Source organism: Halichoeres trimaculatus, unplaced genomic scaffold (genome assembly GCF_033239565.1).
Source record: "Halichoeres trimaculatus isolate MK-OKI-2021-1 unplaced genomic scaffold, fHalTri1.1 fHalTri1_scaffold_6, whole genome shotgun sequence".
NCBI classification, from domain to species: Eukaryota; Metazoa; Chordata; class Actinopteri; order Labriformes; family Labridae; genus Halichoeres; species Halichoeres trimaculatus.
In genome coordinates this window covers 7,894,175-7,914,943 of record NW_027437184.1, presented here as the reverse complement: position 1 = coordinate 7,914,943, position 20,769 = coordinate 7,894,175, and the positions used below count along the sequence as shown (strand labels likewise).

Below are 20,769 nucleotides of genomic sequence, written 5' to 3'. Positions count from 1 at the left end.
ATTTCCTCTGGATCTGATCTGCTGATGACTTCTGGCCATGTGCCAGTGACTGATTTTGATAACCAATGAAGAGATTTGCGCATGTTGTGTGAATGCAATGGTTGACTGGAGCGGTTTCTAAGTACGGCGTAGTGCGGGGCGCTGCAAGGCACCCACGCTTAATGTGTGAATTAGGGGTTAGGCCCCACTTTCACAGTCTGTATTCATTCTGATAATCAAGATCAAGCAAGCTTTTGCCATAATGCACTGTGTGTTGCTCTGCTGTATTTAAAACTCACCTGGAGTGAAGCAGCTTCTAGTTTGCAAACTATTCCTGCGGAAGCTTCTTTAATGCTAACAATGCTCCAAACAGAATAAACACACATGAGCGGGAAACTGTGTTAGCCTAAAAGGTCAAACGCTGCAAAACTGCATTAACTGAACCAGGGGAAAACACTGACATCTTAAAAAGGCCCCCCACACACTCTCCTGTCTGTCTGCACGGAGGGGAATTATATTACCCAGACCTCCTCCCAGTTATGATGAATTCCCAGCCCTGAGAAGACTGGCCAGCCCGACCTCCATTTGCAGAAGATTAGATCCTCTGATTACAATGCCAGCTACCTCCCACCACTAGATAAATCTTCCATGGGAGCCCAAAAGCAAAGCCCTCCAGATCCATTGCAGTTAATAATTTATTGTTAGAGGGGGACAAGTATTTATGGTAATTCAAATGGAGCTGGAGCTTTTTGACTAGATGGGAAATCTAAAGAATGGGTTTAAGTTAAAAATGGCATTTGCCCGGACTTAAATTTAGAAATGTCTATGTATCGAATTCATACTCTGCTCCACAGCTGGGGCAGAAATTAAACCGCTTTACACGACTGTCCTGAGAAAGGTGAAGTGTGTGGATATGTTTATTAATGTGCCATGTAGGTGTTATGATCTAAAGTTCATGTGAAATGTCACGCTGCTGTCAGCCTTCATGTCTTATGAATTATGTGTTTGCCTAAAAGCTTCTGTTGGCATATTAGGAGTCTGTGTAATTGTGCATAGATCATTATGCTGGGGGTGGGCAGGAGGGCTGCTGGGGTGAGGACGTGGCGTGCATGCCTAATTTGCCCTGTACATGCTTAACCAAGTCTGCGTTACTTAGAAGCACTAATTCAACGTTCGACTACATAAAAGATGCAAATTAGATTAAAGAGCAGCCCACTGCCTATAAGCACTGTTTAGCTGCAGTGGTTCTCAGCACTTAGCCATCAAGACTGGAGAGTCTGTGGGTGGAATGAAAGCCTGCAGACTCTGGAGCCACAGCAGTTCAAGAATAAAAAAATACTTATCCACTCTGGGCTCTGTTAACAAACAGTCTAACAGTATTTTACAGGCTATTCAGACTCAAATAAGATGCACATAATGTCCTCTGTCCCTGAAGTGGAACACTTCCTGGAAATGAGATATCTGAAGCTAATATCATTTCTCTGTGTGGTAGTTGTTAGAAATTGATAGAAATACCAATGACAGATTGATCTTGGCATACTTACTTTTCCTTTTTATTTAAAGAAGCTTTTTACAGATGTAAACCTGCTGCACATTCAAGTTTGGGGATGGGTACCTTTCACATTTGAAACGATCTGGTGCCAATGCCCGGTACCTGGCAATCATAACGGGTACGCAACATTTCCAATTTTCAGTACTTTTTTGTGTTTATGTGGTAAAAAATATCAATTTGTTTAATAATAAAATATATATTTTTTTCAACTTAACATATTTCTTCTTCAATATATAACCTTGCAATGCTGTTTTTATGTCCAATATGGAAAATCTTCTACTCTCCCACTCTCTCACAGCCACAAGGATGCATTTAGGTACCTAAACATGGTATCTTTTGATTTTATATGAATCTGTACCCAGTATTCTTGACAGAATTTGGTTGGTACCTATAAAAGTACCTAACTCGGTACCCTACTAGGGGTGGGTAAAAATATTGATGAATCGATGCATTGAAATATTTCCCCGCCCAATTCAATATCCATTCAGCAAATCCTCTGAATTGATTAATCTCCAGGCCAGTGAGGGGGACTGTGAATGTTATTTGCATTGTATGGACGAGGGCCATTAGAGATCAGAAAAACAATAAAAATGTCAGCCAAAGCAGCAGCAACAGCATAAAGCCTGATCCTTTAGCTGTAAAGTCTGGCGTTTGGGTTCTTTTATTGCTCCAAAACGTGAGGTGACCTACCACATATGTTCAAATAGGGCATGAAAATGAATAATCGAAGCATTTAAATCAATTTTGATCAAATTGATATCGAATCGAATCGCAACCTAAAGAATCAAAATCGAATCGAATCGTGAGGTTCTTAGCAATACCTAGCCCTAATCCTGGAACAAGGATCACTCTGGGTCCAGCTTCCCCCCATAGTATGAAAGCATGCTTGGGTTGACTAGTCACTCTAAATACCATTAAGTGTGTGTGTTATTGTGAATGGTTGTCTGTCTCTATTTGTTAGCTCTGTGGCAGACTGCAGACCTGTCCAGGGTGTTCCCCTACCTGTGCCTGAAGACATCTGGATAAGGCTGATCAAAAGGCAGTTAAGATGATAGATGGACTCGTTTAAGGCTTTTGTGTCCTGAAATTATAAGCAGATTGAATTCATCTTGATTTGAGACAGTAACTGAGGATTATTAACTAAATCTACTCAGGTATAGATTCGTTGTGTGAAGAATTCTACTCACAGACTCACTATTTAAATTTGTTTAGTACTATTTTTTAAGGCAACAGGTTTACTTGGTTTCTATAAATAGACTAAACTAATCTGTGTGATTGCACTCAGCATGACTTCAAAGGTTTTTCTTGAAGATGAATGACATAATTAACAGGATTAATTTAGCCTGATTAATATGCAGTACATTTGTGTAGCCTTGTGTTTATGCAGAAGCTGATGTACGTAGCCTTAAGTGCACCTCAAAATATCAAGTATGCATATTGCAAGCTCTGTGATTGGTCTACTTGGTAGCTTAATATTTCCAGCTTCACAACATTAATGGTATCCATTATGTACACTGATTCAGCAGGCATTGTTTCCCTCTCTATAGTTCTACAGTTTCTATAGCAGGCGCTTTTGTCCCGAGTGACGTACTACACAAGCAAGAATTTTGACTTATTCTACCCCTGAAGACAAAGAGGAGAAAGGTCAGATTAAGGGCCTAAGTGTTCCCTGAACAGATGAGTCTTCAGACTTCTCTTTAAAGTAGAAAGGGACTCTCTGGATCGTATAGAGTTAGGTAATTCATTCCACCATTTGGGAACAACAGAGGAGAAGAGTCTGGCTAGAGATTTGGAGCCGCGCTGGGCTGGGAGCACCAGGTGTCTTTCACAAGCAGAGTGTAGTGGGCAAGAAGGAGTGTAGTCCTGGATGAGTGACTCCAGGTAGGAAGGAGCTGTTCTTGTCAATGTTATGTTAGCCAGAAGAAGAGCTTTGAATTTGATTGGAGCTGCTACTGGAAGCAAGTGAAGAGAGATTAACAGTGAGGTGACGTACTACTGCATTCTGGATCACCTGCAGAGGTTTAAATTTACACGAAGGGAGGCCTGCTAGGAGAGAGCTGCAGTAGTCAGTGCATGAAATCACAAGGGCCTGTACCAAAAGCTGTGTGGCCTGTTGTGTCTGGTAGGGTCTGATCCTCCTGATGTTATAGAGGGCAGATCGACACGACTGAGCAATCGAGGCCACATGAACCTGAAAGGTCAGCTGGTCATCAATCTCCTCAGATTGGATTATGATCAACTGCTGTATGACGTTTATTAGGTCCAACTCCAACATGGTACGCTTTGACTCCTGATTTTACAAGCACAAAAATAGTAAGAAAAAAATGGTGACATGACAAGCATTGAGATACTAACAAGCACTTGATGCTACTTGCTTATTAGCCCCACTTCTGCTTTTTTTCCACCACTATTGATGAATTATCATTCTAAAGTGCTTTGAAGCCAGCAAAATTATAGAGTTAAGAAATAAAGATTAACAACAAAGCATAAGCTAAATAAGATTAAGAAAACATCTTAAAATAAAGAAAAAAACATATCTTAGTAATTCTCCAAAGCCAGGACGGGAACATAAAAGACTGAATTAGACCAGCAGATGTAAGCTTTGCAGGGTCATTTCAGGTTTAATAGCCTTCATAGTAAAGGCTATGTCCTCCTGTGGTCTTTGTATATATAGTTTGAAGAGATCAGACGCATTACATTATGAGTTAAGTTTCAAATCTGTCCCTAAATGAACCAGGTGCCAGAGTAAAGAGGCCACAACAGGAGAGCTGCAGCCATGGTTTTGGGTTCTGGGTGAGAGCCCAGACAAAATGTACTGGCAGAGAGGGTTTGTGCCCTGAACTTTCCCGTCACACTCACCAGCCTGAGAGATTCTTGATATTTGCTGTGCTGAGGGTGTCAACCTTGAAATGCTGCGTGATGAACTGCGGCTCTGACAGCTGCATCCATACAGTCCAGTATATCACAACACATCACTTTAATCCACAGCCGCTGACTCGACCATTACCATAAAGATGGTCTGACTTGTGACCCTGATCTGTCCTAGGTGTCCATGAATTGCGACTATGTGTTCGTGAACGGGAAGGAGACGCGAGGATCCATGAATGCAAGGGTCATCTTCAGCTACGAGCACCTGAGCGCGCCGCTGGAGCTCACCGTCTGGGTGCCCAAACTGCCCCTGCAGGTGGAACTGTCTGACAACAACCTGAGCTTCATCAAAGGCTGGAGGGTTCCCATCCTGCCTGACCGAAGGTAAGGGTCAAATATCCAGAGATACTGTCAGGACACAGGTTTACTGCTGGCAGGAAGCAGTAGGTTCATGGTTGGGTCGTCATTTATCACACACTGTGGAGCCAGAGATCGTATAAATCTCAGCGGTGTCTCATATCGGCGTGTGAGGAGCTGTTGTGAGACCAAAAAAAATGCGGTTTCCTCTGCTGTAAATCCCACTCCAGCTAATCTAGAAAAAAATCTAGTTGAAGAACTGGAAAAGTGGGCAAATCTATGGCTTCCTTGCAAACAACAATGGGCCTCTCTCTCAGTTCGGTCATTTGTGTTGATATAATCATAAAGAAGAGTTTATAAAACAGGAAATTAACACCATACAGTTTCTACAACTGTGTAAAAAAACTAGAGAACACAACTGATTGTGTGTCATTGATTAAAAGTCTTAAATTTGGCAGCAACTATGAGCATTAAATAACCCCCAAGGAATTTTTAGGAGTTTAATGGCAAGCCTCAAGTTTTTTGCACTTCCATCCACACTAAATTTTTGAGCTCATGTGAGACAGAGACACGTCGTCTTGATTTAAATGTGCTTTGGTTTCAAGTACCACCAAATACCTAAAGATTTTGAATAGCATACTTTTTCTGCTGTTGCATTCTATATAAAAGCGACAAAACGGAATTTGTCTCTAGGAGTTTGGTGGCTTTGTCTTAACTTGCGTAATTATGCTTGAAGGAAAGAAAAAACATTTTGAACATAGAAACAACCTGAAAGATAAGTTGTATTTTTCACAAAACCATCTGCTTTAACGTTGAATTGTTTTATACTTGAGATGCTGTGAGGAAAAAAGGGGGGGACGATTTGCAAAAGCCACAACATGAATGCAAGAGCAAAAACACAAAGGCAAAATGTGACAACATAACGTAAGCACAGCCACAATAGAAGTTAAAAGAGGTTAGTTATCCCAACAGACACAGAAAAGATTTGAAAGTGAGTAAATGATAACCTTTTTTTTACTTCATTTATGATAATAGAAGCTTTGTAGGGGCCTCACCTTGTATTCTCCTTTATAGTACTTGTATATTTTTTTTTGTTTAACAGAAAAGTACATCATCTTATGTTTAGCTCTATGAGTCAATAACGTAAGCATTAGAGCTGTATTTACAATAACTGAAGGTAAAAAAGAAAACAATCATTTACTTACTTTCAAAACTTTTCTGTGTCCTCTAAAGTGATACTCCGGGATGGAACCAGTTGGGTCCTATCACAAGGTTTAGGGCAGAAATTACCCCTACAGCAGTGTTTTTGTGCAGCAGAAGCCCAGAGTGCACGTACCAAAGACCCCCTCCCTGCTCCTCTGCTGGTTTCCTCTGCATTCAGACGGGGCAATTTTTTACTTGACCAAAAACACAAATAAAAGGACTCCCACTGAAAAAATCTGATATCTCTAGTTCTCATTGTGTCGTAAAACGGCGCTACCTCCGCTGCAGAGCCACAGCTGGCTACGAGGCGCTCGCCGCTTAGTGTATCTGTCCGCACGCGGCGTGCCAGATATAAACAAATGCAGGTAGTCTGCCAGGACAAAAAGACACGATGAGAACTAGAGCCTTATTTAGCCGTGTTTTTCTGTGAGAGTAACGCGCTGAAAATTCTCTAAATAAAGCGTGAATGCAGACTGATATCAGATTTTTTTGGTGGGAGTCTGTTTATTTGTGTTTTTGGTCAAGTTGTATATGGCCCCGTCTGAGTGCAGAGGAAACCGGCAGAGGAGCAGGGAGGGGGTGTTTGGTGCGTGCACTCTGGGCTTCTGCTGCACAAAAACACTGCTGTAGGGGTAATTTCTGCCCTAAACCTTGTGATAGGACCCAACTTGTTCCATCCCGGAGTATCACTTTAAGATAAATGTCTTCTAATCTCTTGCATTTGTGTTGTTGCTTTTGCAAATTGGCTGACACCTACCACCCACCGTACGTGAGCATCTTTCAGACATTTAACTTTTGAAAAACTCATGTTTAACTTCCAAGATGGAAAAATGCAGCTTTTTAAAACCTCACACCACTAACTTCAGGAGGAGCTTGGTTAGAAGGGCAAAAGCTGCAGTTCCACAAATGTCCACTAGAGGGTGACTCTGGTTTTCACTCTGAAGTGGTATGATATGGTTTATTTTAACTTTCTTGAACAGCTTTTTGGTTCCTTCCAAGTGTGCGTGCTCCATGTTTCTGTCAGCAGAAAGAGAAGTCACCGCACCATCATGTGACCCTCTTAGGGAAACCGCAGGAAGTTTGTTGTCGAAACTTGTCGCAGTAAAACTGAAATCATTCTGGTCAGAAGAATCATCTTACTATATACTAAATTTAATTAAATTAAATTAAATTTTATTGACTTAATGCTCAGTTTTTCTTTGTGTGTGACAAACAGTTCCATAAGGGAAGAGCACAGGGATAGGATTTTTGTTCAAGAGGAAGACGAGTTTCTTGAAATCCAGAGGAAGACTGTTACATCATCCTTTTCAAAGCCGCCAAACTCTGTGAACAAAAACCTTTGTGTGTTTGTGTGTGTGTGTGTGTGTGTGTGTGTGTGTGTGTGTGTGTGTGTGTGTGTGTGTGTGTGTGTGTGTGTGTATGTGTGTGTTTTCTTAAACAAGCTATTAAAACACCAAAGTTACACATCAGCTCTGCTAACCAAGTCATCAAGGCTGCGAAGTTCGGTGGCAAGGCGTGATATAACAGTCCATTTCTGTCTGGAAAACAGCAGCTCACATCAGAAAGCCTATCTTTGTCTGGATCTGATCACATTATGAGCCTGCCACTGACAAAAACAAGAGCTTTCATTGGACATACTGCAGAGGATGCACACTCACTGTGGGTCACTGGGTTTATCAGCCTGTCAAACATACGCAGGTAGGAGATTGTCAACCTGTCAATATCAAAAAACACCTTTTGACTTCCTCAAGAACCCATGCACCTGAGTACTCCTTTCATGTCCAGGTACACCTTGACCTAAATAAGCTCTGACACACTCAGTGTGTCATGTAATTTCAATGAGGGATTAGAAAGCCTCCTTGCTCTGTTTCCTTGTCTTTGTTACCCTTTGGTAAAATCACCAGAATCAGCAGAAAGCCATGCATTTGTGTTTCAGATGTCTTATTTTTGCACATGTGCACCAGAGGACTCATTATCCAAAGAGCATGGAGCCTTGCAGTCTTCCTCTGTCGTCCTGGATTTTCATGTGTTGCCGCTTGTTTTGCTCCAATTAGATGCTCCGTCTCAGGTGCTTTGGGTAGAAGCATCCCACAAAAATGAGGCTCTCAAGTGCAGATTGAGCTACAAGGCTGTGTCATACTCATCTGAAGCCACTTTTCACAACAAGACCAAGACTCAGGCTTAATGTAACTTGAAGTACCTTCACAGAGAGTGAATATAAGATGTCCTCCCAGATAGAAAACAGTGTTCCTGGACTAACAAGCAGGTAGTTTTAGGTGTTATTGTTGGTGAGCACTCAGAGTGGTGGCCTGAGTCAAAAGACGTCTTATTTCTAACAGTATTAATTTCATTGACAAAGACTATGTCGAGAAAAAAATAGTAGTCAAAAAACCTTTTTCATGGATAAAAACTAAATAAAAGCTAAAAAAAAAAAGTCAGACATGATGATGAAGACTGTGACGAAATTTAACAGACACTTTCATCAATGAATAAAGTTGAGACCAAAATGTTAGGGAGGAACGCAGGCCCAGAGTGGCGCTGGGTTGAAATGTATCACTGATGCAGTTCCTGGGTCACCTGCACCAGCAGCTCTATTTTTATCTCATACGCAGCCTTGACAATATGTCCATGTATGCACACATGTAGCAGTGCTTGTCAGAGGATCATGAGAATGAGTACAAACCTTTATTATTACACATTCTATGGCGCAAACACAAGAATATAGAAAGTAAGAAGAGCAAGGGTGGAGCTGAAAAGACGAGAAATAACAAAAGAAAAGCATCACAGTCTGACGCCACCACGTCCCAAATTTTTTCATGAAGATGAGCCCGCAGGATGACAAAGAAACTCCAGATGGAGAGAATGAAATGGGTAGGGCAAGATGGAAAAGAAAACATAGCATGCAAACCATTGTCCAAGTTTATGCATTATGTATCATTGTAACAGAATGGTGTTGGTTTAAATAATAGTATGACGTGATGCCAAATCAATAGCTGAAGGTCTTCATCTAAAGCCCCTCTGCAGCAGCAGCAGTTACACAGGAGGAGAACCAAGAACAGTTTGCAGAACTTCACAGAGTTAGGTTGTTTGCATTAGATTTGACTAAAATCTGCTAATATTTGGCCAACTAAAACTCAGCTACGACTAAAACATTTAAGACAATGGGGCAAAAAAAATTTAGAAATCGTTGCTCAAGATTTGAAAATCTTTGCAAAAGATTTAAAAAATCTTGACAAAATATCAGGAAACCATAGCAAATATTTAAAAATCTTTGCTTAAGATAAAGAAATCCTAGTTAAACCTTTAGAATGAAAACTGAAATCTTAGTATATTAGAATAAATATTTAGAATTGTGACATTTATCTATGACATTTTTGGATAATATTAAACATTTAGATTAAAAAAAAAACACAATTTATATATAATATTTGACAAATATAATTCAATAATGTTTCTCTAAATCTGCATAAAAAGTCATGTTTCAGAGCTAAATGTGGAGAAATGTCATTTGTAGTGTGTGCAACTTTACAACCGACACCCCATAAAGCTAGACTAACAAGCAAGACTAGTCAGCTAAAACTTGATTAAAACTAAAAGGTTACAGATGACTAAAAAGTGACTTAAACTCAATGGTGTGTTATTCAAAAAGTCTAAGACTAAATCAGAATTTGCTGCCAAAATTAACAGTGATTTCCAAGAAGCTGTAAGACTGTTTGTAGTGTCACGTAGCCCTCAGGTTTCAAAAAGTACCAAAAAATCTCTTGTCAATTCACACAAAAATGTAAATTCTTTTAGATATCAGGATGTGAAAATGTTCTTTATGAATATCCAGAGTTCAGGAAACACATTAGAGGACACAAAACCAGATTAAAGTTATGAAATGGTGCAGAAGAGTTGGTGTGTAAAAAATTATTCAGAATGTAGAAAAGGACATTTTAGGGGGATAAAAATGTTTTTAGAGGTCAAAACAGTCTGGATATGAAAAACAATCCTGAGAAAATCCACATCCTGAGTTTGCTGATGTTGACCCAGCATGTCACACTGCAGAAAACTGAGCACTTATTTGGTATAAAGAGACACCTGAGGGACAGGTGAGGGTTGTTTTCATAAATCTGTAACAGTATGATAGGCAACACTTAATGACTGGTGACAGAAAAAGTTAAATAGAGTGTTCATATGTCACTATCACAGTGGGTAAATAAGATCTGCTGCCCCTTTGTCAGTTAAACTGCACCCGCTGCTGATTTCTAGAAAAGCTGCTCAAGGGAAAGAGTTAAGGTGGGGAGCATGAGGCAATAGTTACAGCAACCAGTGCCAGCTTACGTCTGCACTGCAAGATTCAGCGCTGATTCAAACTGCTGTGTTGAATCGTTTCAAACCCAGGGAATGCAGATTTTAAATAATTTAGTATGTTAATTTTTCCTCACACAGCTCAGTCATATGCTTTAGTCTGCAGCTGCACAAACACGTTTTTACCAGGAGCTTTTTAACAGACTCTGCAGACTCGCATGCGCAGTCCTCTTAGTGTTGAACTTCTGAAAAGATGCAACAGTCTTAAAAATGCAGCTCAATGTTTCAGCAGCTCAATGTTTCAGTCATATCAAACATAAATCTCCAAAAACTGAGCTTCATACTCTGGAAAACACAGTGTTAATATTCATACTAGAGACTGAATTGCATCATCTGTGGTGCAGATGCAGATCATCATGTTTGTACATGTATGTTGATATCAGCCTGCGTGTTAAAGTGTGAAAGGATAACAGTGACTGAAAAAACGAGTGAGACTAAAGCTCCGCACAGAACGAACCGCGCTATTAATATTAATTCAGCTTTTAACAGTCTCTGTGAATATTACTCGCTTCTCTTCCCATTATAGTGTTTCAAATTTCGCACAAATGAGGCCCTCTCTGTCTCTTTCTTCGTCTCTTTATGGTCCAAATCTGTGTTAAAAGCAATTTGTCACTCAGCTTCTGCACTTTTTAGTAGCTACTGCTGCCCAAAAGGTGGCCCTCAATGCTGGTTGTAATTTCTTGTATTTGGAGACCAGGCCCACAAATGAAGCATTAGACGCTTTAGTTTTTTTTTTTTTTTTTTTCTAAATTCAACTAAGGGAGTAATTTATTATTATTATTTATTTATTTATTTTTTTTTTTTTTGATCGTGTAGAGCACATGTGTCAAACTCAAGGCTTGAGGGCTAAATGTGGCCCGCCATGCCATTTAATATGGCCATGAGAGCTTAAAAGGTCTGATTGTCTTAGGATAGGTAAGTCAAAAGGGTGCATTGACCATAAACTACGTTTCCCATAATGCCTACCGAGTTGTCAACTTGTGGAATTGAGCAACAAAACATTTATCCCAAAATGTCCAGGAAAAGAAAAGTTGATGCAGATAGAAGACAGTTTCAAGAAAGACAGTAAGGCAAATATGATTTTGTGCTTCAAGGAGAAACACCAGTATATCTTTTGTGTTATGAGGCCGTGGCGTTTGCCAAGGAGAACAATCTACTAGAGCCCGATCGATATGGGATTTTTGGGGCCGATATCGATACTTGGGGCAAAAAGAAGCCAATATCTGATATATCGACTGATATATACAATAAATTCATTGATATACACATGATAAATACTGTATATGAACACAAATTATTACTAGCTATTGAAAAGTTCCATTTAATGCATGGGACTAAACTAGATTTTAAGTAACAATGTAGCTGCTTTCAAAACATGCAATAGATACAATTATAACAAAATACATTGAAATATTTTTAAAATTTATTTCAACAAAGACAATAACTTGTGAATTTATAAGCCCATGTTAATCCTGCATGGCATTATGAAGTGAGACGCTGTGTAGTAGCCTTATATTAATTAACACACAGGAGCAGGAGCGACAGAATCTCAGCAGAGCAAAAATGTTTATAATCGGCAACATTTTGGCCGATATTGATTAATCGGTGACAGGCTGTAATTGGCCCGATTAATCGGTTTGGCTCTGCAATCTACGTCTGCATTTTGACACCAAACATGGAGCAAAGTATGCCAAAGTGAGCCTTCAAGAAAATCAACAAATAGTGCAAGATTTAAAATGCAAACTGCAATCACAGTAGGATGTGTTCAAGAAAGCCAAAACAAAAAACAACGCATCAGTGAAAGCTAGCTAGAAAGTTGCATATTTTTACATCACATTTAGTTACATTTTATACTGTCTTACAGTTACATCTGGCCCTTTGAGGGCAACCATACGCTGATGTGGTCCTTGGTGAAAATGAGTTTGACACGCTTGGTATGGAGGAAAAACTTGTGCAGTTTTTCTACTAAAGCCACAAGCATTTTCATCCAACTCCCACATTTGACGTACAGCTTATTATCCCACTGTTAAAAGCCACGACTCAATCAAGAAGCTTCCGTCCATTAACGTCCTTCATATAGCCAGAATTATCCTCAAGTAGAAAAGCCAAGACAGGAAATTAGCCTAGTACCGGAAGACTGGATAATAATGGCAACAAGCAGCCTAATGCACCATGAGTGTTCTACTTCTCAAGGACATTTTTCAACCATCAGATTGAGTGTAGATGCAATGGATAACATGCTCTATCTCCCCTCGTCTACAAGCTATTTATACAACATCATTAAACACTGACTTATTTTAGTTATAAAGTCAAAATGTGCGCAGAAATGATCTGACTGCAGGATTGATGATGCATGATCACTCAGACATAAATCAGGATGATAATAATAAACTAAATTGTCAGAAAAGTCAACTTGAGGTGTTTTTTAATTTTAAACTCTGTTGGTTTTGCTTTAGCAAGGAAGGCAGGGTGTTGACTTGTACTGCAGCCAGTCAGCAGGGGGAGCTCTAAGAGTTCTGGATTCACTTGATTCACTCACATGATCAAGAGTCTGCAACCTGTGGCTCTGGAGCCTCATGCAGCTCTTTGACTCCTTTGCAGTGGCTCCTCATGGCTTATAAAGGAATTATTGGAATAAAGAATTTTTTTTTTCCTTCAAAGGGTATTGATAATTAAAGAGTCAAGACATTGACTCAAAATATCATTTGTCAACATTTACCATTAGATAAATAATCTGTTGAGCAAAATTAAATATATATGATATCAAAACAAGTATTGTTCCAAAAATGTTGAAACTTTAATTTTTTAGATTTTTGCAATTTTTGATAAAAAAAAATACTAAAATAGCATATTTTTATATATAAAAAAAATAATTTATTTGTATTTTTTTTAATATAAAATTTTGCAACTTTTTTGAATTGCAAATTTTTTTCAAATTTATTACAGTTTAATTAAAAAAAATAAATTTCAAAGTTTTTTTAATATTTGCAGAATTTTAAGAAATAAAAAAGTAAGACATTACAATGTTCATGTTCAATTTTATAAATTAAAAAATTGTCTTGTTTGGATAATTATTTACTAGAATTTACTATTTATAGATTTTTATGCACTTTTTTGTCTTCATTGTGAAGAGAAAGGAGATTTTTTGGCTCCTAAATGACTTTAATCCAGGTAAACTGAGGCAAAATGGCTCCTATGAAAGGAAAGGTTGCAGTCCCCTGCACATGATGCTTTGAACTTTCACTCTTTCTTGAGTACAGCACTGGGTCTAACATTTTAAAAAGATATGTGAAGAAAAGGAAAATATGCTGTTTTTAAAATATTTCAGGTTACTGTTTGCAAACAACACAAGCTGCTTTATGATTTATTGATTTCGTCCTGAAACTTTTATTTCACCTCTTGTGAATGACTTTGTTGACATACTTTTGCTTCGCAGATGAAAATAACTGTCGTTTAAAGTTTGTTTTGAGTGGGATAAAAATATTTTGGTTACCCAAGACTCTATCCGGTGAGGTGAAACAGAGCGGGCCTGCTTTTCCACACATCAGTGGTTTACACTTGCAGCTATTGTCAGTAGAAAGAGTCAAGCAGGTAATGGAAAAAATCGTCTGAGCTGTTGCCACGGGCATCAGAGATAAAACAACTTTAAATGCTGATAAAGTGGCACCTGTGGGAGATTAAGGGTGTTGGAGCCAGGACCTGATGAAAAATGTCGTCTGAGGTTAAGGAACCCCGGCTCGTTAAAATATTCCCGCATTCTTGTCATGCATGGAGCGGTAACAAACAGGCCTGCAACCCTTCATTTAGGAAATGTTTAATGGGAGCATTAACACTCTCTCGGGTGGCTGCTGTCGTCGCTGCTGGAGTACATCACCACAGACTGAATCTGCTCCGACCCACCCTGAATACAAATGGTGCATTTAAGGACTTGTTTGAAGAATTAAGGTATTTGGAATGACCTAGAGTGCTTGGAAAACATCTTGCATGGCATCGTTTCTCACAGATCCCTGATGGGCTATAACAGGCGGAAGATGGTGCATTATTCTGACATGCAGAATGTGTCTTATATCCCCACTTTAGCACCACTCATATGGTGTATTCATTCACTGTAACAGGACTAGCTTATTAAAGTGGAGCCCTTATGATGAGGGATGGTATATGTGCTTTTTATCAGATTTGTGAGATGTTCAGGGCTCATTATTTTGAATGGTGTTTGCTGTTTGTCCAGGGTTAAGTGCACCCAAGAGTTTGCAGTCAGCTTCTGAAGTTATAACTGTTGCATAACAATGTTCGCTTTGTTATTCATAGTGGAACAAATATCAATAGGTGGGCAAGGAAATTGGCGTGGTTTTAAAGTTTGTTCGACTAAAGTACGTACTCCTGGATGCATCCTCTATGCATATAACGCCCCCCGTGGCTTCGTGAAAACTGTAATCAAAGACCCCTTGTGAGTTATTTGAGGTTGCTATGATTGCCACGCAACCAGGCCGCAGGAATTCATTTCACTGCAGCTGAGCATTTCTGTCTTGCATGCTGTCATTTGGATTTACAGAGTCTATGTAATTTTCTTTTCCCTATAGTTCTAGCAGCATCGGGGAACTGCACACAAAGGCAGCTCCCATCATTCTTTACGGTGCCAAACTCAGGCTATTGAAGCTGCTGATACCGACTAGACTGGCCTTCCCTCAGGAGTCTTTGTTTTTTAGTGATATCACTGCTGCTGGACTCATCCTCTGATTTATGTTTTATACCTTTTTTTTTTTTAGTTTTTTGTTCTTCTTCTTCTTCTCTTCATTTGTTTCACAGCAGGGTAGCACTCACTTTGTGTTATTTCACTTCATATTTAGCATCAAATATTAACAACCACTCAAAGTACACAACAAAAATAAAAGCTTAACTCTTGACAGGAAATAAATCCCTTCATGCCCATGCTTATGTCTTGATTTATGGATTGTATTTGTTTGCTTAAGTCCCAAATGCATGACGCCAGAGTCTCAGTTCAGGAGACATCCATCACTACAGGTAAAGCCTGGAGAAGCAATAACTAACCCATAAAGATGCACATCTATCACATGGAAGAGATCCATACACAGGTACTTGTCGTAAACATTCATTTCACATATTAGATATGAGTCATCAGATGTGAAAATATCCATAGGATATTCATAGAACGGCCTCAGTCTAACAAAACAAACATAATACTTGTGTCAAAGTGAGTGTCCTCTTGACGATGAAGCGTCTTACATGTTTAAAGTCTGTAACTTCACTTCAACAGAGTTTTAACCCCTTTGTTTTTCTGCAGTTAATCCACTGTGGAGCAGTACTGGTGAGCCTTGTGTGTGTGATCATTGCATCACAGTGTTGCAGAAGCATAATACTCATAAACAGTCACACTCACATATGCACAGACACACAGCTCTGCCTGCCCACAGAGTCACAGTTCCTCCTCTGATAAGCCTCAGCTCTTACTTCACTGTGGATCAGCACTGGACAGAGCTCTCCCTACAGTTGCACCTCTGTGTGTTGCAAACGAGAGGTAACAAGGCCAGAAATGAGTGGTTTAAACTGTCAATGAAGAGAAGTTTAATGTCTTACTACAGACTGCCCGGCAGTGGTGTGAAGTAACTAAGCAAAACAGTACTTCAGTAGGTTTTGGGAGGATCTATACCTTATTTGAGTTTTTATATATATATCAGCTTTTACCTTAACGTCACTACATTAAAAAGGAAAAAATTTTACTTTTTCTTCACTATTTTTACATGGTCACCATGGTTACTCGCTACAAAATAAAATGTGAGTATAAATGTCTCATCATGTCTGGATTATCAGCCCTACAGGATGAAGTTCCTCCAGTGTTTGCTGAAAAACAATGAAATGTAGGCGTTCCAAAACTCACTGTCAAATTAAAAAAAAAAAGTAGCAAGAGGAGAAGGGAGTTGAGCGAGGGAGAGAAACTTAATCTTAATAAAACTCAAGCTTTATTGATCTTAACTTTCAGAAGTGCAACTATTTCTAGCTATTTTGTTTCATTGTACTTTTAATTTTGATACTTAAGTACTTTTAATTTGAGCTACTTTAAGATTTTTACTCAAGTGATTTTTTTGTTTTGTTTTGATTTGTTTTTTTTTAGTAGGTGAATTTCACTTTTGTGGCTGCACAGTGGCGCAACGGTTAGCGCTGCAGCCTCACAGCAAGAAGGTCACCGTTTTGATTTCCAGTTTGGCCTGTGGGCCTTTCTGTGTGGAGTTTGCATGTTTTCTCTGTGCATGCGTGGTTTCTCTCCAAGTCCTCCTGCTTCCTCCCACAGTCCAATAACATGCTCACCAGGTTAATAGGTCACTCTAAATTGTCCCTAGGTGTGAGTGTGTGCGTGAATGGTTGTCTGTCTCTGTGTCAGCCCTGCGATTGACTGGCGACCAGTCCGGGGCGTACCCCTCCTCTCACCCAATGACAGCTGGGATAGGCTCTAGCCACCTGCGACCCAAACAGGATAAGCAGTTAAGAAAATGGATGGATGAATGACTTTCACTTTTGAATAGATTTCAAGTGACATATATGTACTTTTGATCAAGTATGTCTTTCAAGTACTTCATAACCGCTGCTACCCGCACCCTGTGTCTCCAAAAACAAACCCAATCTGTGAGAAATTGTTGTAAATTATGATTATTTCAGTTCCTTGCCACCTTTGTTTTGGTTAGTCAAACAACCTGTGGATGTATTTGGACCACCTGACCCCAAAAGACTTAGTGGTGCGTACCATCTGTAGTCAGAAGTTGGAATTTGCGAGTTCCGAGTGGGAACACCCAACCGGAACGCCCCCCCAGGTCGGGATCGGAAGTTGGAGCACCACACCACCCCGAGTTCCCAGTAGGAAATTCCGACTTCAGGGGTAAACAGAAATCTCTGACTATTGTTTGTCGCAATAAATCAGCCATATACACGGTATTATTCACGTTTTATATACAGATATTGCTGTCATGGCAAGTTTTTCCGACTTGGCAACTGGAACGCTTTAACTCGGAGATGACATCATTCCCACTCCCAACTTCCCAGTTCTTAGCACAAATGGAACGCACCATAGGACCAGGAGATGAACTCCTGCCCTGAGAGCCTTATCTTTGTCTTTTCAATGATCCAAGGGCTCCCCTAGTGGTAAAAATAAAATTCTGCAATACTTTTTTCTTTAACTACTTTTATTTTGGGGGATTGTTTAGCCATTCATTATGTGTAAAATGTCTTTTATTGTTACTGGAAGGCCAAAACTTGAGAAAGTGTGAATTTTGTGAAATCCACTGGCTTTATTTTACTTTCATCATCTCCCTAATTTCAGGTGGATGAAATGATGTAAGATGTCTTGGGTATTAATGTTTTATCGATATTGCAACACAAATTTGTAATTCTTTTATTTCACAAGTTATTTTTCTCTTATATTCATGATTTCAGAACTACTTAAGAAATCATCTGACATCCCTCTAGTTTAAATATTCTGTTCCCCTCAGCCCCTTGAAAGATGGTTATTATTTCAGCATTTTTTTCCTTAAAATAAAGTTTCTCTTGAAATAAACATTAACTGACATGACTGTGACATCCCTCTAACTCCAGTTTGACTCATCAGGAGCTCAAACAAAGTTAACTCCAGACTCGACGTCACTTTTGATGACTTTGTGTTTTGCAAAACGACAACCTTCATATCAGCAAATAACAGAGCTCTGCCAACAGCTGCACACAGCCAGTCCAAGTCCAGAGCCATGAGATGCCAGGAAGGCAGAACACAGAGTTTATGAGACATCAGCTGAAGTTTGTGCGCTGACAGTTGCTTTGGCATGAGATATTAAATGTCTCCACCTCAGTGTTGTTTGTTGACAGATGTAATGGGGTGGTGTAAGAATGAATTAGATGGTGTTGTCAATGGGATTCAAAGTGTTATAAATAATATTTGAGAATAAGCTGGGAAATGTTGTCAGGACAATGTTAATGCTGCTTGTTAGTCATTTCAAACACACTCCAGTAACCGTGATTATTAGCTCTAGACTTTTCTAAAGCTGCTTTCCCCTGTGATTGTTCGCCTGAGTTATTGTCTTTTCATTAACTCCTCTCAGTCCTCCCATCACTCCCTCTCTCCCCGCCTTATTTCCTCCTCCAGAAATATCCCTCTGACTCTCCTTCATATAACCTCTAACCCTTCACACGCCCCCTCTCGCCTCCTTAACTCTTTTATTTATTCCTTCCGTTGCAGTCTTTCCATCCTACATTTCCTCACTTCTGCAACATGACACATTCTGAATCTTCATGCACACCAAGGTCCCCTGGCCTGCAGTGGGCCTTTGCAACAGAGCTGCAGAATTGCTCACTGGCTGCATTATCCAGAAACATGCTCTAAAAAAAGGAGGGGGAGTGTAATCGGGCGGGCAGCCCGTGTGCAATGAAGCTTCATCTTGTACCTTTGTATCAGAGACTCTAATAAGAACAGACAACAATCTTCTGGAAGAGGAAAAATATCAACTCTATTTTGAGGTGCAGACTCAGGGAGGTAAACTTTCACTGACCTGAGCCAGAAGTTGTGAAACTCCTTGACAGAGAGCGCATTAATGTCTCACATGGCTTTTCTCCTGCTTTAACAAAATGATGTGCAGTCTGCTGTGGAGTTAACTCCTGTAACTAAATACAGCAGCGAATGCATGTCCTGAAGCTACTCGGTCTTTCTCTGATGCATAAAGAGTCAGATTATAAAGTCCAGAAAACTATTAAAGACACAAAGCTGACATCAACTGGATGAAGAGCCACCTTTCTTCTTTTGAACCAATTTTAAAGGTACTCATGAAAAAGAAATAAAGTAAAAAATCTTTTTTTAAAAGAGAGCCAGCAGCTATTACTAACATATTTATTAACTGTGAAAGGAACACAAGAACAATTTGTTAATCTTTCTTTTTGTGAATTCTCCTCACTAAGTGAGGTCAAACATCCTTGTGCCATCATCACAGACTTGTGAGAGTCAAACCTCACTTGTCCCTCAATGGTCTCTTGATACCAGATGATAAGAGGTCATTTTTCTTCAGTGTTACGTGCTGCACAAGCGACAAAAAAATCTGCTTCTTCTCAAATAAGATATTTCCTCATTGGAGGCTAAATGGGGAAAATATGTCAGAATTTGTTTTTTTATTATTTTATTTTTTTTAATAGGGATATCCTGATCAGATCACATGATCGGAAACTGGGGCCAATCACATGGCTACAGATTCGATCAAAATTACACATGACATCCTGATTAGGATGTGTATATATTATTGATGTCAGGTGATTAAAAAATTAACCTAATTAATATCATGATTTGTAATTAATTAATCTAATTAATCACACTTTAATATCATGTCTGCTTTAAGTCCCTAAATAAAGATTTTGAATTCTAGGATATTACAAAGTTGCAGTGCATGACCAATCAAATGAAAACACAAAGAAGAGAAGATTTGAAAATCCACTCTTTTTTTTCAACTGGCCAATATAAAAATGTCCTTGTTCGCTGCCATTGGCGTCTATAGACGTCAGTTCGATTGTAACCATTTACTGGGTCTATAGATGTAAACAATGTTTTTCAGTGGGGGTATTTCCTGGCATAGTTTGTCATTAAAAATCATGCTCATAAACTACTATTGGTGAAAGCAGTGCACTCTTCATATATATAGATATGTATATATATATATTAGGGATGGGCGAGTTCCAATACCAGGTATTGGTACCGGGCTGATACCAGTCTTTTTTCAAGGTATCAGTACTTGTGAAGGCTTCAGATACTCAAGGCAAAAACTCTGACAGTTGTTAGTTTTATTGTGCACTTTTAATGTTATTTTTTTAATATGTATCTAAAACATTTTAAACTCAGAGGGATTTGTTTGTGTTTTATTTGGACTTAATGGCAGAGTGACTGTTGTCTTTGATCAAAACGATCTGTCACTGTTAATTGAAATTGTATCTATCAAAGTACTAGTACTATCAGAGGGAGTACTTGTACTGGTATCAGTCTGCATAAAAAGTGGTATCGAACATCCCTAATATATACACATATATATATATATATATATATATATATATATATATATATATATATATATATATATATATATATATATATATATATATATATATATATATATATATATACATACATACATACATATATATATATATATATATATATATATATATATATATATATATATATATATATATATATATATATATATATATATATATATATATATATATATATATGTGTATATATGAAGTTGTTTCTCGTTTCTATGGTACAGAGTCAGATCGCCTAAACTCCTCATGGAAACAATGCAGGGTATGACATCACAATAGTGACATGATTGGTTGAATGTTTTAAAGTGGAGCAAAATGTGACGGGAACTTTAAACTGGGACTGGGATGTATCAGAGTAGAAGAATCCAAGCAGGACTCAG

General features: G+C 38.8%; 1 protein-coding gene across 2 annotated transcripts in view; it reads left to right on the top strand.

The window, feature by feature from the left end:
- The window catches only part of tmem132e (transmembrane protein 132E), a 612,961-nt gene that overhangs the window by 545,570 nt on the left and 46,622 nt on the right, over nt 1-20,769 (top strand). For both annotated transcript variants that reach the window (XM_074671622.1, XM_074671621.1), the window contains exon 6: nt 4,578-4,783. In XM_074671622.1, coding sequence (XP_074527723.1) covers nt 4,578-4,783 — 206 coding nt within the window. The remainder of the gene's footprint in view (nt 1-4,577; nt 4,784-20,769) is intronic.